The 22,379-nt window shown below is 29.6% G+C and overlaps 2 protein-coding genes across 2 annotated transcripts in view; one reads left to right on the top strand and one right to left on the bottom strand.

The window, feature by feature from the left end:
* Window positions 1-1,506: 1,506 nt before the first annotated feature.
* LOC129226477 (uncharacterized) lies at window positions 1,507-2,499 on the bottom strand. The gene has a single exon (XM_054861088.1). It carries the CDS (start codon window positions 2,330-2,332, stop codon window positions 1,511-1,513), a length of 822 nt encoding a protein of 273 aa, XP_054717063.1. The 5' UTR covers window positions 2,333-2,499; the 3' UTR covers window positions 1,507-1,510.
* A 290-nt stretch (window positions 2,500-2,789) lies between these two features.
* The window catches only part of LOC129225796 (U2 small nuclear ribonucleoprotein A'-like), a 46,369-nt gene continuing 26,779 nt past the window's right edge, over window positions 2,790-22,379 (top strand). Inside the window, exons 1-3 of the mRNA XM_054860306.1 lie at window positions 2,790-2,967; window positions 16,903-16,943; window positions 17,753-17,859. Of these exons, the coding sequence (XP_054716281.1) occupies window positions 2,886-2,967; window positions 16,903-16,943; window positions 17,753-17,859 (230 nt within the window). The 5' untranslated portion in view covers window positions 2,790-2,885. The remainder of the gene's footprint in view (window positions 2,968-16,902; window positions 16,944-17,752; window positions 17,860-22,379) is intronic.

Below are 22,379 nucleotides of genomic sequence, written 5' to 3'. Positions count from 1 at the left end.
GAAAAATTCAATTTTTAGCACATTTTTTAAAATTTTCAGCCTCATGCATGAACTGAAGATGTCAACTCAGAATTTCTTTTTATTTTCCCCAATTGAGGACTACAACTTTTGAGAGGTAACGCAATTCCAAAATTAAAAAACTCAATTTTTTGAACTACCTTAATTTGTAAGGGTTTGTAATTGTAAGGGTTAATTTGTAATGGTAGAAAGGTTTTCAAAAAATAGTATCTATTTCAGTGTTGATTGAGAGAATCTTCTCCAGCTTTAGATTGATTCATTCCAAAGTTAGAAACCAACTTGGTGTACAAAACAATTTTGTGATCGCATGTTTCTTGGGGGCCATTGGATCCTTGACATTCAACTGTAATCAATAATTTTCAGGGGTTCCTGTTATTTACTTAGTTTTTGTATGTAAAAAAGGTTTTGAGTATTACATTGCTTAGATGCTTAGAATAATTGTAGAGACTTTTAACACAGAAGACAGACCTTGTATGTACGCACTAAAGTTCAACTGACCATCTATGAACTGTCTATATATTTTTGATAAATTTTAAAATTTACCAACATAAAAATTCATCTACCTTATGAAAAAATGAGTTCATGACAAAATTGATAAATTTACATTTTTACATAAAAAATGTTTAACAAAAATATGCAAATCTTTTCATTTATGAAAAGATGATACACAAATTAATGCTATCTTAAAAAGTTTAACAACACTTTTCTGAAGAAATAGATATCAGAATTTTGGGAAATTGTTTGATGAGATCAAGCTGCTGTAGGAAAAACCTTTTGGCAGAATGCACTATTTGTTTTAAGGTCATTGTCCTGTTTGACGAATTGTTGGTCAGCTTACTTACTTAGCCAAGTTTGAGTTTAAAGTAGACTTTTATTTCTTTTTTCAACACTCTTCTTTTACAGTTCTGTGCTTCATTTAGCGCATTTTTTATTTAATTATTTTAATTAAATAAAAAATGAAGATTTTAATTTAATTATTATTATTGAAACCTAAAAATTATGCTGTTGGAAATACTCAACTTGAATTTCTTAATCTCTAGGCTTGCCATATACTTGTAGGTATTGTCAAACCAAATGACGTACAGCATAACCTTGATTTAACAATTGTAAAGATACTAGAAAAAATTGTTGCTAAATCAAGGAGCCTAGTCATTCAATGCAGTCAAATCCGGACCAGTGAAATGTAGCATTCAATTGAGGAAACTGATGAATGGGGCATTATTAAATCAAAGTTATACTGTACACCTCTAACCAAAAAGTTTTTACTAGAGCACTGGAAGAGATGGAAGGAATTACTCACAATGTTATTATTGAAAACAGTAACAAGAATATAACTCAAATGAAGAATAAGTGAGAACAATCTCATAATTTGTTATAAATAAAACATAGAAATGAAATAAATTATCAAAGATGAATTATTTACAGATTTAATACTTACACTTTACAAGAACAAAAATCTAAGAATGCACGGGATACATTAAAAAGAAAACGACTAACATTGCTGTTCATTTTCAGCCGTTTTGTTTCTTATACTCACATATTTGCAGTCTCTAATATAAAATCTTAGCGGCTTATTCGCCCACTCATCACCACATGAGTCAATACCTATCCTTTTGCAACAGATGATTTTAAACTCATGGGCGATCAAATCTCTTTCAATCCATAAATCGTCTGACTGAGTCAGATCAGTTTTGTTCAGAAGAGCTTTTTCAATGCTCAATGCCTGGCACAACTTTGATGGACCATTGCACAAGTCTTTGTCTTTCAGAGCCGAATTATTTCGTTTTACTGATCTCAACTCCCTCATGCTAGACAAACCTTCAATTGGTTCAAGAGCTCGGATCAAAACGGCGGATCCCTCTTCCAAACTGGAAATATTAAAACAGTAATACATACCATATATCGAATAAACATACGCTGTACCAGGAGATAAGAACATTGCTTCATTCCTTTTTGTTCTTTTGCCTTGGTATGAATGACTTGCTTTATCATCATTGCCTAAATAACTCTCAGTTTCTACAATTCTACCTCTCAATATCTCACCAGTTGGTAGTTTTCTGACCAAAATTTTCCCCAACAAAGCTTTTGCTAACACAATACAAGGCTGGAAGAAAAACTTTTCATCAACTTTAGAAGTTGCATTACCTATGGGTTTCTGAGAGCATTCTATTAACAAATCACAATTATCAGCACAGCTTGATTTCATAGATAACTCATTGATAGCTACGTTTTGCCTCTTCTGTTTAATTTCCGAAAGTCTTAGTGAGAGCCTGGATGATATAGGTCTTTTTTTGTGGTCTATACTGCAATTCATAATAAAAATAAGCAAAATAAAACCTACATTACGAGATTATTAATACTGGACTACAGAAACATAAGCAAGACAATGCTTTCTGTTTCGTAATTTTTGTTTTTTAAACCAAACCAAGGAAAGAAGATTGGAAGGTATAAAAATGTAAATCGAGACTTTCACGGATCCCGATTTCTGCCAAAATCCAAAATGTAAACAATGTCAAATCCGTAGTGCAATTGCCAGATTCTGGAAGTAAAACAAGAAATTGTACTTCTTCTTTCACAAATTACTTTTAATATTACCTGAAAAATTAAAAATTTGTCTTCGTCAAGTTTCAAAATCAAGCTTTATTTCATGGTGCAGTAGTATTTCACTTGTATACTTCAAGATTTTTTTTCTTCCTGCGATTTTAGAGAAATGAAGTGAAATGCTGTACTGCAATTTTCCGTCTCCTTGATTTTCTATCTCCATTCCATACTGTTGCTGTTTCATGTTAACGGCGTCGAAATTTGGATTGTTTAATTGACTATTTTTGTAATTTTGTATCGGAAATCGCAAGTAAAAGTGTGTCAAGATGGTGAAACTTACTGCCGAATTGATACAAATGAGCGCACAGTTCATTAATCCAGTTCGGGATCGTCAGTTAGATTTGAGAGGTATTTGTTTTGTTGTATTTGCCAAGCAGTTTTTCGATGTTCTTTACCTTTTTGTGTCATATTGGAAATTTATTTTTCCTTTCTTTCGAATATGCTTACTGTTTCATGTCACATTTTATAATAAAACAGAAAGGTAGGCTAACTTTTAGTGCTTTAGGTTTTTTCTTACAATACAAGAATTTATATTGTGCACATAAAGAATTAAACAAACATGCTAATCATAAAGAGAGCCTGAGTGGGGCAAAGGGACAATTGCATAGGGGCCCAGAAAGTTGAATCTTCTTTTATACCAATTCAAATGCTTAAATTTGTCGAGATATCCTTTTTTATTTATTTTCTTTACAAAATTTGCTTTTCAGAGCTGTACTAAGGGTCATTCCACGTCAAATCAACCACAAAAATGGGATTTTAACACCCACCGTCTCGGAATTTGATAAAACTTGGTATACTTCATCCCTTTATGGTTACAAGCAACCCCCTAGTTTTTTTTCTTTCAATATCAATTCGTTTTGATTTTATAGCCTTTTGAAATCTGGCGATTTTGCATTTTTTTTATCATTTTTGAGACACTCAAACTGAGAAGATGTTGTTTATTAAAAAAATTGTTTCTTGGTAACTAATGCTATAATCTTTTTGAAAATTTTTGCACACAATGTAAAGACTTTGAACATGTTGATACAAAATATCTTAATAGTTTTAGTTTACATGAGAAATTTTTAAAAAATTAGGAAAGTGAAAATTTTAAATTTTTTTTTTGTCAAAAAAAGGTGCTGACATAATTCTGAATTTCAACAAGAGGGTCAGCTTTAAAAATCATAATTTTTTTAAAAAATGATCATGAATATGTGTTCTAACTTATCCAATGAAAAACATTAGGGGACTTTGAGGGATTCTGCCCCCCCCCCCCATTCTGAAAAAAAAGCAGGAAACATCATACAGACAATCTCTTCCATATTCTTAAAAACAGAATTGTCAGCAATTACGACAAAAATTCAAATATACAGTGTGTTGAACATTGAACTCAAATGTAAAAAAAATCTAAGCTTCTTTTTCATTTGAAATAACTTAAAATATGGGGTAGTTCTACCTCAAATCAACCGTAAAAATGGGATTTTAACACGTACCATCTCGGAATTTGATGAAACTTGGTATACTTCCTTATTTTGTGGTAAAAAGCAGCCCCTTAGTTTTTTTTCTTTCAATCTCAATGTATTTTGATATTATAGACTTATCAAATTTTTTGATTTTGCATTTTTTGTAATTTTTAAGACATTTAAACTGAACTGTTGTTTAATAGGAAAAAATTGTTTCTTAGCAACTAATAAATTTACCTTTTTGGAAATTTTCATAAAAAATGCTTAGATTTTGAATATTTTTATTAAAAATATTATAATAATCTTGGTTTATACTAAGAATTTTAAAAAAATGGAAAAAGAAAATTTTTTATTTATTTATTTATTTATTTATTTTTTTGACAAAAGCCATTGTCAAATTTTTAACATAAGGGTCAGTTTTAAAAATCATGTTTAACAATGAAAAATGATCATGAGTATGTGTCCTAACTTCCCCTATGAAAAAAGTTATGGGTCTTTTAGGGATTCTGCCCCCCCCCCCCTTCAGAAAAAACGAAAGCATCATAGAAAAATGCTCTTCTATGTCTTTGAAAACAGAGTTCCCAACAATTAATTTAAAAAAAATTAAATATAAAGTGTGTTTAATATTGAAGTCAGACATATAAATTTAATATTCAAGCTTTTTTTTAAATTTGAAATAATTAAAAATTGTTTAAAATATAGACATTCTGAAAATAAGATATCATGAATTTAAAAGCTACAGACAACAATATCTGCATACAGATTACTGCATTTTAGTTAAGACAAAGGAAAACAAAAATTAAGTCTTAACACCAATTCATAATCAAGCAGTTTCTGGCACTTTCAGGATCCCCCCCCCCTCCCACCGCCACCCTTATGTTTGAGAAAAATTGCTATAGTGGAACTGTTTTTCATTTTAGTGTTACTGATGTACAGCAACAAATTCATTCTTTTCATTTCTTGAAATTACAGTTAACACCCCTTAAAAGTTAATAGCCTGATTGCTTACTAATAATACGTTCTAAATAAAGTAAATTACCTTCCCCCCTCCCTTCATAGCAAATGAGGAAATAAATTGCATCTCTCATATTCAATGGATTTTTATATATTTTTTAATGTGAATAAGAAACCAAATTAGTATTTGCAAGGGTAAAAAAACAATATTTGTCCGGATCCCCCCCCCCCCCTCTCTCCCAACATAACTTGCATCTTTTCCTCAACTGCTTTTGGGGGTGTACACTAGTGCAATGCAATTAAGTGCAATAAATAGAATAGAGAAAAGAAATTGGTATAAAATGTGCTAATTCAAACTACAGCGGAACCTCCATAACTCGACAAACCAAGGAAACATGAAAAAATTTCGACTTAAGTGGATGTCAACTTACTGGGGTTCCAAAATTTTAATTCCTAAAGAGTTTCTGTGAGAATCACTTACTTACTGATGCTTAATATTCACATTATGAAAACTAATTTTAGTAAAGAAATTTTCTATTCTTTTCGTTTTCTTTCTTTGAAAAATATATAGTAAAATCAATAATATATTTGAATATATTGTGAAAAATAAATACATAATTGTTGAAAAGAGATAAAAGTTCTTGTTAGTCATGTCTATTAAAGATAAAAAGTCCTGCTCAAACTTGTTTAGAATACAGGTATAATGGTGCCTTCTTTCTCTACAGTTTGGTATATTTTATGCTTTCCTTTTAGAATTGCACTAACAGCACAGAGTGGTTGCTTACTCCCCTGGATAAAAGATAGAATTCGCTTAAAGAGATTTCCTAAAACTCTGAGAAAAAGTTAATATGAAAAAATGTTGGTAGCAAAAATTGAACTAGAATAGCAATTGGGTGCAGACTGATAGGGGGTTCTCGCAAATGTGTGTCAAGTTAGATAGATTTTCAGCCATTGAATTTGCACTGGGCCAATCCTAAGAAAAATAAATGTCCAGTTACAGGGGTTATCAGTGTGTCCAGTTACTGAAGTTTCATTGTATTTAAACAGGAATATTTAGAGTAAAATGTTTATAAATCATTTGTATAAAATAAAAAGTGGCTTTAAACAACATACCGCTCTTCAGGGGCGAATACAGAAAAATCTTTTGGAGAAGGCACGGGAAATTGAACTTTTCTGGGGTAATCTGTTTGATGAGCGGAAAACAAATCCATGTTTCAGTTTGATATTAGATTAATGAAACAAGTTAAAAGCTCTGCGAACTAGAAGTGTCTAGCTTTGAATTTGTCTTTTAGTCCGTTCTTTGCCCAGTTGGTTAGAGAAATCATTACTGGACAGATATCAAATTTTTACTTGTATTTGGCCTAGATCTGATTACACACAACACAACAATTAGAATGACATACGTTTTTTCTAATCTTCTTAGTAGGAAAACAGACGTAATTTAGAAGGAATTTAAGAACTATGAGCTGGTATTTATAGGATTTGTAATACTTTGTATTAATTGCTTAGTTATAAATTAGAATTAGATGATTTTTTTTTAAATTTCTATGTTGTCTTAATGCATACTAAACAATAATTTTTAGTATGCATAAATTGTTGTAGGAAAATTTCGAATTTCGAGATAACCTGTTTTTATTGTTTATTATTAATTTATTTAATTAACAATTCAAAAAAATCTTGAGTATTAAAATGTTTAAATTTGGGTTCAAACACCAATGTATGTCATTATTCAAATTTTCTTTGATGCTATTAGTAATTAGCTAAGATTGTAAGATTGAGATCGATTTTTTTTCTTTTATCAAAATAAGGGGGGCAAGGGGGCAGAATCCCTCAAAGTCCCCTAAAGATTTTCATTTTATATGTTAGCACACATGTTACTGATCATTTAAAAAAAATATATAAATTATTTTAATTTAGACCCTCATGCCAAAAAATTAAAATTTTGAAAATCATTTTTTTATTGAAAATTTTTTAAAATTTTTAGTTTGTTAATTTTTTTTAATTGCTGAATATAAATTTAGATTTTTGATATATTTTTTTCTAAAATGCTTGAAGTCTTAATGTATAATGTGAAAATTTTCAAAAACTTTTTATCTTTAGTTGTTGAGAAATAATTTTTTTTGCAAACAGCTGCAGTTCATTCTGAGAGAACTGTGAATGACAACTAACGCAAAATCTCAAATCTTTGAAGGGTCATAAAATAAAAACTAGTTTTAATAGAGAAGAAATACTTTAGGAGGTTACTTAGGACTATAAACCATAGAAGTATACAAAGTTTCATTGAAATCTGAGATGGTGGGTGTTGGGGTGTGGTTGAACTGACATGGAATGACCCCTAAGTAAATTTTTTTGGAACATTTTGTTCATAATTACAAAAAATAGTTTTGTTCTAGTTCACATTTGAAGAGGCTAAAATGAACAGTGGGATGGCAGAGTATCTGCCTAAATATCTCAAGTCCTCCCTTTTAAACGTGTTTCATATGTGCGACGCCCGTGTCAAGCACAATTGAAGCACAGGAATGCAAGTGGACATTATGAAGTTTTGAGTAAAACACGTTTAAAGATCAGATCCTATGTACGCTTTCATTGAATTTTTTTTCTAAATCAAGCTGTGTACTGGAACCTACCGTGGCTACTGGTACTACCTCTTGCCCCGAGATAGAGGATGAGTTCACCTACCATTTGTACTGGTTATCTCCAAATTTTTAATTTTGCCACTTGCATCCCTTTGCTTCTCACTGCCTCAGTTGATTATTCAAAGAGAGCAGTCATTAAGAAGGGTTAAGAATAAGCGGTCCTTACATTTTGAGACCAAAAATATTGATTTGACACCAAGATTTTCAAACCTAGGCTCCAAATTTGACATCTCAAGTTTTGGGTTCAATCGAAAATTTTCCTTCTCCTACTTACATTTATTGTAATCGAGACCCAACGATGAAGAATTAATTTGTAAAAGTAATTGTTAAAAAGTCTGTTTCATTTTTCTTGTTAAACTGAAGGATAGTAATTTTATTTTCAAATTTTTAATTAGTGTTGAAAAAATGAACCATTTTTCTTCATTTTATCTGAGGTACTCAATCATATTGTTCTAAAAGATTCAAATTCATTTTCATGCATAAACACGTTTTTTTTTTGCCATAGATGGGGGCTTTAAAGAATGGGAAAACCAGCACCTCCAAAAAAAAAAAAATTTACTGACAAATCTATGTCAGCAAAATTTCTGCAGAAATTTCACAGAAACCTGTAGGATTTCTGCAGAAATTTGTTTTCCAAAGTTTTCCTCTCACATTAGAACAGAATTGTTCTGCAGCTCAGGCATCTGTTCTGTGATGTATATCGCAAATTTAGTAGTATTCTGCTTTGAGGATGATATATGTTACGTTGTCTAATTATTGCTCCTTGCATGTAACTTTCATTGACTTGGCATGTTACCAGGATTGCCCGTCCCCCCCCCCCCCCAAGATCAAAGGTGCAACCCCCCCCCCCCCATTTTCTAAACTCTTTTATTTTCAGTTCTCTTTTTTATTTAATTTATTTTTTTTTAATATTTTTAATTAATTTATTTTCAAAAAAATATTTATTTATCAATTTTTTAATTTTATTTATTTATTTTTAATTATTTTATTTGAAAGTTCTGTGCTGCACCAATAACATGCACACACACACATACACAGCAACTAATAAATAAAAATAATTTGATTTAAAAATAAATCAATAAATGAGTTTAAATAAATAAATTAAAAAAAAATTTAAGTCCCCCCGCCCAAAAATTCTGATGGTGCAACTTGCGCCATAATCCCCCCCCCCCCCCCTGTGGGCACCCCTGCATGTTACAGATTTTTACCAGCAAGGTATATGTTTAAAATAATTATTTGCATAAGTTTTCATCAGTAGTCTTGCAAATTTTTAAACCTGTAACAAAGTACACAATATCCCCCACTCCCCCTCTTTAATTAGATTTTTGGTTTGAATATTACACTATCCAGAATTCAGGGCCGTAACCAGAAAATAGTTTCGGGGAGGGTTTAAAAACTTTCATGCGCAGCTTTGTGGAACGTTGTACATTTTATAAAACCAGCCTTGACTCACTAAAAGTTTTTTATGCAATTAATATACATATATGAAAGACATTTGAGTTTTGGAACAATATTTTTCGAAATGTTTAATTATAGACGAACATTTAAATGTCAAACCAAACTTTTGGGGGAGGGGTGCACCCTAAGACCCCCCCCCCTGCATATGGCCCTGCCAAAATTGTTTTCGTAATCTATCAAATGATGAACGCAATGCCTTTTTTATTTATCTGTTTTTGTACTTGTACTATTGTCATACCTTATGATTTATGATCTTAAAAAAATACTTTAGAGAGGTAAAAACAAAATTCATCATTAAAACGTTTTGAGCGTTTTTTTCTTTAAGATTATGACTAATTATTAGAATTTTAGTATATTTTATTCCTATTTAGCTATTTTCTCTTAGCTCTTTGACTATTACTGAAAGAGTTTTCTTTGTAGATTCTTGGAGTTAAGAGGTGGCCATATTTGTACTGAAGAGTTTTCTTTCTTTTCTTTTTTTTTTCTTTTTGAAAATATTTATTGTATATGTTATCAGTTTTTAAACTGGTCTGATCAGATATTATTACATATAAAAGCTTATTGTATTTCATACACATTGGTCGTGAAGCGATAAAAAATAAATTGAAAACAATTTCTCAAGTTTTAATTTAATAAAAACCTACAGGATCTTCAGAGCTCACCTGAAAAGTTTCTGCAATTCACAGGTATGTATGTAAGTACTGTAAATAAAGCTGTTTTAAAAATAACACTAGTATTTGAAATTTGAGAAAAAGTTTTGATAATATATTTGATACAGCTGTTACTCTATTAGTTTGACTACAAATTTACCAATTTATTTATTTTTATGTGTTAACAAAGTAGAGGCGTACCGAATACCTCTTTTACCGAGTTACCAAGTACTCGACCTTTTACTACGAGGCCGAGTTACCAAGTACCAATTATGTTTTAAGAAGAACCACCGACACACATGTGATGAATTTTGAACTTATTGGAATAGTAGTATAGACCTCCTTGTCCATATTATACTTTCTAAAACTAAATTCCTGCTGAAATTAAATTACGCATTATTTAAAAAATTTTGTCTATGTCAAAAAATTTACAAAACAATTATTTTTAAAATTAAAAATAAAACAATAAAAGGTATGATTAACCAAGTTGGAATTAAAACAAATTATACCGATCTATTATAGTTCTAGTCCGCCAATCATAAATAATTTTTAAAAGCAAATAAAACAAATGTGCATTAACACTGCAGACATGTGTATCTGCGTTACAAGGAATGTCTTTTTCAGTGCATAAAATGTGAGCTAAAAAATGTAAAGACATTCAGCAAAAAAATTACTTTAAATCCACGAGCTTCACATTTTGTTCATTGAAAAAGGAATTCCTTGTAACGCCAAAACATGTGTCTGCAGTGTTCCTGCACTGCTTTTAACGTTGTTTTATTTCCTTTTATTTTTTAAGAGCAAAGGTATTTTTATATTTTTCTTATAACTAATTTTTGTTTGTAATAAAAATCCATTTTTAATATAGAAATTCCGTATTTCCTATACTTACCTTTTTTGCACAATTTTTAATAAATAAGTTTTATTAACTTTGGGCACATTAAAATAAAGATTTATTCCATTGAAGCATTACAAACTTCATTATTCTCAAGATTAAAAAATCTCTGTCTTGAACAATATTCAATTTTTTGCAACTACTCGGTATTGGCCGAGTATCTGATCAAAATTTGGCCGAGTACAGAGTAGTTACCGAGTACTCGGTATGTCTCTATAACAAAGTATGTTACTTGCTTTTGGGGCATTCCACGGTATTTTTGACATTTATGTAAAGTCTGTAACGTGACCTTTTTTGCCATAACTTTTTAATTTACTGTTTGATTAGCATATTATTTTATTTTGATCTTTTCCTACCAACGCACCAGCTCAAAATAAAATAATTTGCAAATCAAATGGTAAATTAAAAAGTTATGGCTAAAAAGGTCACGTTACAGACTCTACATAATGTCAAAAATACCGTGGAATGCCCCTTTTTCATTGTTTAGATGTTACTAACTTCTGAATAATTTGCATTTAACTACATGGATAAAAATGTTATACAATAGGGTTGATACTGCTGGTGCTGGTACATTTCAAGTTTTATCAAACATAATTGAATGCTCATTACCATATCATTAACAACATTAATTCTATGTTTGAAGTATATTTTTCATTTGCTAGAAATAATTGTTTAGGTGGTGAAATGTAACAATCTATTTTTAAAATCTTTTGTAACATTTATTAGTTAATTGTAAGCAGTACTATGGGATCTAAGGACCCTTAAAATTATAGTGAGACACAAAAAAGCCCAGTATACTTTGAAATCACAAAGTTGAAATAATGGTAAATAAAAATCTGAGATATCAAGTTTTCAAGATAACGTCATAATCTTAAAAAAATAATACTCTAAAAATTAGTCACAATCATTAAAAATAAGTGGAAACATGTAATGAAAGTTGAACGGAGCCAAAAATAATAGAGAAAAAAGAACGCTCTGGTGAAGTAGCAAAATGTAGTGATTTACCATGACTAAACTTATCAAAGATTTGGATTATCAAAAAGTCGCTGAACATTTTCAAACGAGTTTCAACCGCCTCGAAACTAAAGAAGTTTTACGAATTATTGCACCATTTCTGTGTCTTTAAAGGGGTTTTTGTTCATCTCCCCTTTTTCAAGCTGGAAATATTCAAAGCGTCCAAAGAAAAGTCTTCTGAGAAAATGAGGTTTAAGAAGTTATTGTTGACATTATCTAATTGGGAATAGTTTACATTTTTTAAAGATAATTCAAAAAGTTTTTTGCATATGGTAATACAAAAAGTATCAAATTATTCAGAATTAAATTACGCATTGCATATATTTTTTTTTCTCAGAAAATAGAAAATTTTTAAGGTTGGCATTTACAATTAACATTATCTCCCAATTTTCACACCACCCATTGTTTTTTACCAGCATTGTTTTAAATTCTACTACTAACTTGAAAGTGATTTTTTTTAAACTTGACAATTTATAATTGAAGAAATTGAAAGTATCGGTTCAAGTCCAGGTTACGATTAAGTAATAATCTTTCTGAAATGTACTGTGTAGTTTTTTTATACTATGTAGGAGAAGTGAGAAATTGCAACATTTTATTATAAAACCAATCGTTACTAAAAACTTGCAGCGGTTCGCCGTATCTGATGACTTAGCAGGGGTCTGGCCAGAGGATATTTGGGTCCGTTAAGGGACCCTTCACAAAAATCCGATCAACCAAAATGGACCCTTCACAAAATTCTGATAAACAAGATCAGATCTGTCACAAATTGTTTATTGAAAGAGCAAATCTGAAAGCAAAATAACGCATATTTCTGTGTATAAACCGATAATTTTTGGAACCTTTTTTAAGTCAAATTAGAGGAACCAGCTTATACAAAATCGGCTAATTTTGAAAAAAAAAAAAAAAAATCGGCACTCTTGCGATGCTCCTGCAAGCAAGCGATAAATAATTGCTACTGCCAAATAAATATAATGGTCGTTTGTTTTATCACAGCTAATTAGCGGCAGTGTTGCAAACTTTTCTGAAAAGCCATTGGTAAGCACTTTTCTCCTCCGCTCATGATTTAATAAACAATAATAATATATACAGTGTCTCCCAAAAGTGTTCGTACACTTTGATATTTTTTAGTAAAACCAAAATAACTCGAAACTGAATTCGAATTTTAAGTCCAATATTTTTTCGCATCATACCTATGTCATTCTAAATACAACCCATTGGTTTTTTCAAAATATTGACGGAACTTCTTTTTGAAATGGGTCAGAAAAAGAAGAGACAGAGAAATAATACGCCACAAAAGTCATCGTACACTCAAATATTTTCGAGTAAATTCCTGATTAAAATTATCATATGCCATTTTATTAATATTTTTTCATTGTGTTGACCCTTATAAGTCATTTGCCTTTATTGTTTTGTTTATTTATTCCTTAATATTGTGCTTATTACTGTAAAATGGCTGGTATTCGTAAAAAAAACCGCAAACTTCATTCAAAATTTGAACTTTTTTTCCCACAGTAGTGGTAAATTGGTTTGAAATGTCTCTAAATTAGTTGATTTATTTGTTTGTACAGTAAAGTGCTTGATAAAATGCTTTAAAGAAAGGAATTGGACCGAAAACAAGGTAAGAAAAGGTCAATCGGCAAGTTGACAAAACGTGATCGGAGATTTAAAGTTAAAAAATTTATGAAAAATACACATTTGAGTGCTGTAAAAGTTTCTGCAGAGTTAAATGAAACATTTTACGTTTAATTTTCACCTAAATTTGTTCGCCAAGTTCCCTAATTAGCTGGATTAAATTGGACCTCTTCCCGCAGAAATTTTCTTGGTCATGCGAAAAACAGAAAGCTTACGATTTTCGTCGCAAATCAATGCTAAATAATCTAAAAACGTTTTAGAATCACGTAGTACTTACAGATAAAAATGAATTCAACATTTTTGGTTAATTTTTTCTATAATTGTAAGTAGAAGAAAAAATTAGGGACTTAATCTTAAGAACTTATTTGGATCAGTTAATCAGGACGGTGGAGGTGTTCTAGTGTGAGGGTGCATATTAGCATCAGGACTTGGTAGTTTGTAATTTTTTGATGTAATAATGAATTATGCTGTTCCTTTAAATATTTTAAAAACCAATTTTGAACTCTGAGCCAAAAATTTGGTTATTGGAAACAACTTTGTTTTTTATCAAGATAACGATAAGAAGCACACGGTTTTCAACGTTTGCGTCTAGTGCCTCGAAAATTGTCCTAAAATTTAGAAAATACCCCCTCAATCTCCAGATTTTAACTTAATGTAACGTATTTAGGGATATCTGGAGGCTAGATTACGAAAATAGGGCGTTAAAACGTAAATAGAGCTAGAAACAGTAAGACTCGAAGTGTGGTTAAACACTTACTCAGAAATTACGCAAAAAAAAAGAAAGAAAAAGAATGAAATCTATTCCCAGACACTTAAAAGGTGTTATGAATACTGTATGATATTCCACTAATTAATAAGTTAATCAAAAGTTAGATTATTCAATAATATATAGACATTTTATAAAGTGTACGAAGACTTTTGTGAGATAAAATTTCCGGCAGTTTTTGGTTTTTTATTTTTAAAAAATTAAGTTTTAATGTTTTTTAAAAACTTTTCATGTAGTTTTGTTAAAAATGGATCATAGATCTTATAATTAAATACCTATTTCGAAATATTAATTCTAACCAATGGAATGGGGCCTATTTCGTTCAAAGTCGTAGGTGTACGAAGACTTTTGGGAGCCACTGTATCTGCGAAATGAACTTAGAACTGCAAAGGAATAGTAAGGATGAGGAAAAAATATGATCGCTTCAGATAGGGTTACCAACTTCAAAATTATCACCACTTAGCCTCTGGCGTTGAACCTTTAATAATGACTTGGTTAGAAAACATTCTCATCATTTTGCCAGCTTGTCAATATTTGCGTTTTTACGGGGTGCAGTGCTGCAGTGCGATGTTTAATTGCTATTTTGGGAGAAAATTATATTGGTTTTGATTTTTCGATGCTAACAAGGATGATTAACTTTAAATAAACTCTTTTAATTTCCGTTTTTTTTTCTTTAGATGTCTACATTTTGAAAAATGCAATCTTTTAACATCCGATATGAGAATCATATTTTGTTCTTTTTTCAAGCTAACTTCGCTTCATTAGGATTCAAATAAATGAAAAGTCTCTTTATTTCTGTTAGAACTCTCATTTCAAGTTTTTAAAGCAAAATTCCATTTTCTGTTATGAGTCAAAAATTAAAATGCTGAATAGATGGTTTATTTTATTTTATTTTTTGGGTCAACTGTGTCCACAGATATTAATGATATGTTTATCATAGGACTCTAAAATGCAATTTTAAAATAATTTTATCAAAAACATTTCTTTTACAAGCCGTTTTTATACTTTTGATGCCTTCACTTTGAGAATTGCGATCTCTTTGCATCTGCTATGGGAATCCGATTTTACGCAATTTTGATGATTATTACGCTTTGTTAAGAGGTAAACAATTGAAATATCTTTTTATTTTTATTAAAATCACGGAATTTATAAGTTTTAAACGAAATTCTGTGCTTTTTAAGAGTGTCTTGAGTCAAAAAGTTGAATGCTGAACCCTGTTCTGAATTTTATTTTATTTATTCATGTTTTTGTTACAATTATTTTAAGAACTGTACAGAAATATATCTAGTATAATTTAACATAATGTAGAATGGTAGATAAATATTGATACTTGAAACAGCGATGCCCCCCCCCTCCCCGCCAAATATCAGAAAAAAAAATCCAGAATGATTTTCTCGACGTAGAAGAGGAAAACACTCAACTTTAAGTTTAATTGATGCCGTTTGTGCCATCTCTAAATTCTAAAATTTTGTTTCGACAAATTTTTTTTTTTATTTTTTTTTTTTTGGCGAAATTTTTTGATTTTTCACAAAAAACGGACCCTGTGAAAAATTTGGGACAGACCCCTGCTTAGTTGATTTTGATGCCTAAATTTCCAAGGCAAACTTCTAAATTTTATGCCAAAATTTGAAATCGCAGAAACTTTTCTTAGCTAACTCATTATGATCTTAGCTAACTCAGTGTTGACTTAAAGGAAGAAAAAAAAAAATTCCTACAATTTTAATTTTTTATAATTGAAAGTGTGGTTTCTTATAATTTTCTTTTGCACAACATTTTAACCTTTTGAAACCATTGAAGCATCTATTTAATTTCATATAAACATGCTTTGATTGTAGATGCACAATTAAGACAAGGTATAGGCTACTTTTTTACAGGGTTGCAAGCAATAAATATTCCAAGTTTGGAAGAGAACATTCTTGTGCGATTTTCTCAAAACTGTATTTGCATCATTTATGAAGAATTATTATGTAGGACAACTTTAGAGTCTCATATTAGTTGATACTAATTGTTGGACGTCATGTTGCCAGCATAAATGTATTTGATATGCCTAATCAATTTTGGTGCACCCTTTTTTTTTCGTCACAAAACAAAAATCCATAAAAATTGAAAGGCTTAAATTTTTTTTATATATAAATCTGAGATATCGTGGCATGACATCAGAATTCAATTGGAAAAAAAAAAGTTTTCCCGCAGAATGCTAACATTTTTTGCAAATCCCAGTCCGGGTGAACTGGGTTTTGAATACATGCTGCATCCCTGCTTTTTTGCTGTTGATAAGTATTTAATCGAAAATACATTCTGTGTGCTTCTTTCTTAAAAACTTCATACTTACTCTTCATCTTTTAAAAGCAAAATAAGATATTATTGCAGAAGAAATGTTAGATTTAATTAAGTTTCTGAAATGGTAACTTGGTATTTTATTTTTAGATATTTTTTTCCCCCTTTCTCTTGAGTTACCTGCAGCCGAAAAAATAGAAATATATTTTTGCGTGAAATGTACATAATAAAATTTTATATAATTTGAAATTTGCATGGTATGTAAAGAAGACAGGAAATAATTATGATATATAGATGTAATAACTTTGCATGGTTTTAATTTTAAATCATGTGCAAAATAATGTATTTAGAACATTTTAATTATTGATTCTTACTTTTCTCATTCATATATTATTGAAAGCCAGGGTTTCCTAGATAGATATCAACTAGTCTATTAATTCTAAAAATTATCTTTTAAAAATGTTTTAAGTTTGAAACTTGTTGTTTCAAGTTTGTTGATTGTTTTAAATACTTAAGTTCTATACATTGTTTCCCTAATTGATTACTCGTTTTTCTCCGACAGGTTACAAAATTGGAGTTATTGAAAATTTGGGTGCAACATTGGTAAGAATAAAATTACTACTAAAATTAATTACTAAGTTATCATATTCTAAAATTATAATAAATAACTAATTTGAATGTTTTTTCAAGATTGTTATCAATCTGATTAATATTATATATTTTATTAGGTAGAATTTCTGATTTAAAATTGTTTATTGCTTCTGTTGTAGCAATAATATGCAATATAACATTGTAGGTGAACCATTTTTGATCGTTCCGTTACAAAAAAATTGAATCATCGCTGAATTGAAAATAAAAGACTGGAGAGTTGTATTAATTGATTTTTAGTTATTAAAGTAGTAGCTCAGCAAAGTACATTTTGCTTCAATTTGATTTTTTTAAAACATATGCACAAAACAGAACTCAGTTGTAATTTTATTTTCACAAAATATTAACTCAGACAATTTTCATGAAAAATATATTTTTTATAAAAAGTTTGCATCTCCTAAACCATGGGAAGTTATAAGCAGGAATGGATTTGAAAACTCGAAATCTAGCAGATGTACTGTAAATATAATAAATAAAAGTATAGATGTGAAATACATGCACAATAAAATTGGCTGAGAATATGAGAAACTAGCATAAGAATTTGATGATGAGTGTTCAATAAAGAGATTCTTTAAAAAATAGCTAAAATTCACTCATTGATTCATACATTTAGTAATTATTAGCTTATGAGAATATTTACTGGATTTAATTTTTACTTTTATTTGTTTTCCAATATCTTGCTTTTTGATACTAAGATGTTTTCCCTTTGCTGCAATGTGATACCCAAATTGATAAGTTTTTTTTTTTTTTTTTTTTTTTTTCAGGATCAGTTTGACTGCATTGATCTGTCAGATAATGATATTCGAAAATTGGATGGTTTTCCCCAGTTGAAGAGAATAAAGTGTTTATTGCTGAATAATAATAGAGTTTGGTATGGTTTATGTGAAGTTTTCTTTTTCTTTTTGTTCTTAGTAACCTTTCATGTTTCAGACTTTAATGGTTTTAATATTAAACATCAAATTCATATCATATTATAAAGTCTTTCTGGTCATATTATTTGAATAATAGGTGTAATATAATATATTGTATGTATATACACAGCATGTTACTTTAATCTTAAGTGACTTCAGAAGTCCTCCTTTTTTAAAATTTAGTTGTGATATTATCACCAGGCATGTAACTTTTTCTGGGTTTTCACGGAAATCCGCTTTCTGAGAGTTATTTTTGATATTGATCTAAATCCAATGAAAATCATGACTGAAAATAGGGAGAAGAGATCACTCTTAAAAGGTTTCTATTAGTTTAAATCAGGGGTGCAGAAAATGTTTTACTGCCAACATTTCCCCCAATCTATATGAAAATTTCCCCCAAAATTTTTACAATATGTGTAATGTTTCAGATATAACTTCATTCCTATTACTATAGGTATAGAAAACTTTGAAAAGACAAGAAAACAATTGCATCTTTAAAACTAATAGAATGAACTGGTAACTTGTAGAACTAGGTATCTAAAAAGTAAATTAACTTAATTCATGTAAGTTTCAATTAAAATCTCCTATCTTCAATTTCCCCAGATGGTTCAAATTTTCCCCAATCCTACATCGTCGGATCGGACATATTCGGCACCTGTGGTTTAAATGAGTTTTCATTATTTAAAATATGTATAACTAGTGTTACCCGCACGGCTTTGCCTGTAATAGAAGATTAAAAGGTCTTTGGGTTCGCCTGTATATTTACAAATAATGTAAGGTGAATTTTCTCGCCAATTGGCTTGTGCCCATGTTACGGTTCCACATAATGATAATTTCATAATTTACTCGTACATCTTATGATAATTTGATCTTAAAATTGGAATAGAAAAAGAACCACACCGAATTTTCGAAAAATCGCTTCAAGGTGCACACCCTCACGCTACAAACTAACTTTGTGCCAAATTTCATGAAAATCGGCCGAACGATCTAGGCGCTATGCGCGTCACAGAGATCCAGACATCCTCCGGACAGTGAGACTTTCAGCTTTATTATTAGTAAAGATTAAAAAATAGGTTTGTATTAGAAACATGCCAACACGTGCATTGCCAGAAATGGCACACCATATTGGAGATTTCAAGCCTTTGGCATCCTGCAAATATTTCATTTCTTCTGTAAATTTAAAGTTGTTTCAGCATTTGCTGCCTTTAATCTGCTCCTTTTTATATATTTTTTGCTATTATTAAATCTTGGGTAGTTTTTAATTTATTTCTCATTAATTAATTTTACTATACATTTTAACACGTAAAGCATTTAATAAAATCCTGATTTATGTATAACTTAACTGTGCTGGTTCTAATAGCGGTTATTTTCAACCCTTGTGAAGTTTGGCTTTTTTTTTTTTTTTTTGAAAATTGGCATTTTTATGCCTGTATCTCATACAACTTGCAGATCACTTTAGATAATAGCAAATATATATATTTTTTTGCAGCAGAGTTTCTTTCAAAGATATGACAGGGTTCGTACGCTCCTTACACACTCCTTATAAACTCATGCTTTTTAAGAAAAGAAAAATAAAGGCCCTTAATTTTGCTATTATCTCCTTACAAACTCCTTATTTTTTATTCTACATGACTTTAAAGATTTTCTTCTATCACCAATCCGATACGAGTGATTATGTTATATCGAATTTTACCGGGGTTCTGCTATTTTTTCGTCTGTAAATACAAAAAATCCAATTTTTTTTGTTACACTATTTTCTTTCCCACATCCGATTTTTTTTTCCAAATTTCTGACGATTATGTGGATAATTATAAAAATATGACATCTTGTAGACTTATTTAACTTTTTTGTTAAGTTTTTTTGCTTAAATAAATTCTTTTATTTGTCATTTTTAGACTTATGACACTTTCATTTTGATTAAAACAATCTCTTTGCATCTGATATGATAATCGAATTTTTCTGATTTTTTATCCTCATTATGCTTTTTTGGAGAGCAAATAAATAAAATTTCTTTTAAATCCTATAAAAATCACATTAAAATTTTCAGCCAAATTCTGTGTGATTTTGAGAGTCAAAAAATTGAAATCTAAATCTCTAGTTTAATTTGATTTTTGCTTCAATTACGTCGATTGTTATTAACAATCCGTTTATGGTAAAGCTCTTAAATTCATTTCTAAAGAAATTTACTTATATGAATTCATTTATGTGTCGTTCTTTAAACTTTTAACGTGTTCACTTTGAAAATTGCAATATCTTGGCATCCGCCATGAGTATAAGATTTTTTGCATTTATGATGCTTACTATGCCTTGTGAAAGGGCAAAGAAATTAAGTTAATTTTTAATTTCATTAAAATCATTAAATTGAAAAGTTTTTAATGAAATTCATGCTCTTTAAGAGTGTTGAATGTCAGAAAGTTAAGTACGGAATCGCTGGTTCAAATTAATTTTTGTTTCAACTTTTTGAAGTGTTTTAATACATGCGTAACATTTGTAGTTTGCAAAGTTTATAATATTTTGGATTTAAAAAAAATCAGACTTTTTTTAAAATTCAAATCAGTTTTTTTTTTAATTTTATTTTGAAAAGTTATAGATATTAATTACAAAACATGAATAAACATAACATATTTTAAATTTTCGTACTTTTTAGAAAAAAAATTCTTAAAATTAGTCAGTTTTCTATATTTATCAGAGTAGAGTTATGCAAAAGTTTTGAAATGGTCTACAAAATTTTGATCAATTTTGAAAATTAAAATAATTAGTGCAATTTTTTTTTCAAAAGAATCCCTAATGTTTAAATTGAATTTTCTATATTTCAATGAGTAACCTTTTGTTTCTATGCCAAAATCAAACACGCTTCAGCAAAAATTGTTTGTTATGTTTGAAGTTTGTCCTTTTGTATCCTGTAAATATTTCAAGTTTTGTTAGTTGATAGTTATTTTTGTCTCTACTACTTTCAGTTGGCTGATTATAGTTCTTATTTTAGCAATTATTATTATTATTATTATTTTAGTTTTTTTTTTTGGTTAGGAAACTGTTAGTACATGTTTTGTTTTTGAGAAAATACTAATTTTAAATCAATATCACTTATTTTTTATTCATTCAAAAAATAAAACATATTTCAATGGTTAACACCCCCCCCCCCCCCCTGTGTTTGAATTTGATTCCGAGACCTCTCAAATGTAAGAAGCAGTAAATGCATATTTTAATACGTTAGTATGTTTGTGCATTCAATGTACTGTCTGAAAGCAAAAATAAAAAATATTAAAGTTGTACATATTTTTTCTGAAATACGTTTTAAAAATTTCATCTTCAAAAAGAAAATTGTCCTTAAAAAGTAAAATGAACTCCTGCAAAACTCCTTACTTTTTATTTTCTAAGTTGAGTATGAACCCTGTATGAGGATTTTTAGAAAAGAGTATTTAGAATTGTTGGAATTTCAGAGAAGATTCGTGACCTTTGTTATTGAATTAAGTGAAAAGGGTAGCAAGTTATTCAACTGAAGCTGAATGGCCATTCTAAGCTCTTTGGATGAATGACAAAAGACAAAGCAGTAAATACTTCTAAGGTTGTTATGTTGGAGAAGGAAATCTTTTGAATTCCTTATACAGTATAGAGAATATTTGAAGAATGTATAACTTGATTTTATCTCAGTTTTAGAGCTATTTGATTTAGGTGCATTTTTTAGTTTTAAAAATTCTTAGGAAGCACCTTGTTCAAAATTGGATCAGAGCAATTGATGAAAGCTGTGATTTTTGTCTGGCTCTTTCAAAGGTTATTGAACACATTCATAAAAGAGACACTTTTCTCGAGTGTTACTTAGCTTCTTGATGATTCACCTTTTGAATCAGAAGACATTCAACTCTTTTATTATGAATAACTTTTAAGCTATAAAAATGTGTATCAGAAGAGTCTGATACAGTTGTTGTTATGAATAGCTTTGTTTCTACTTCCTTAAATCAATGATTTCCGATTTTGTTTGTGAAGTTTGGAGTATTATTGAAAATTAAAAAGATCAAGTGATATTTCAATTAAATTAGCATAGCACAATGCTTTATATTGTATTCGAGGTGTTGCATTTGCAATGCCTGATCTTTCATTACCAAGAGTCAAATTTCCATGTAACCATTTGTATAGATTGTTCATGTATTTTCTACTTTTCTTATTATTGGATTTTTATTGTAAATGCCTTTAATAACTGTCAGACAACATAACATTATGTGAGAATTTGTGAGTAGGTTCTCCCCCCCCCCCCCCATGTTAGAATTCTATTGTGGGAAAATATGTAAGTTTTTGTTTCCCTTCCACCTCCAGGGATGAAAGTTTCCCATGTTAGAAAAAAAAATTGTTACTCATTGCCTACTGATGAAAAATAAATATTTTTTAAAATAAAGACAATATTTTCAGTTAGCAATCTCTTTTGTACAAAATAGATTTTTATTTTTAAGTTTAACATTGTTCAGTCCTTTTATATAAGAGCTAA

The sequence above is a fragment of the Uloborus diversus genome, chromosome 7 (assembly GCF_026930045.1).
Source record: "Uloborus diversus isolate 005 chromosome 7, Udiv.v.3.1, whole genome shotgun sequence".
NCBI lineage: Eukaryota > Metazoa > Arthropoda > Arachnida > Araneae > Uloboridae > Uloborus > Uloborus diversus.
Note: the sequence above shows the minus strand (reverse complement) of the source record. Positions and strands in the feature narration are given on the sequence as shown.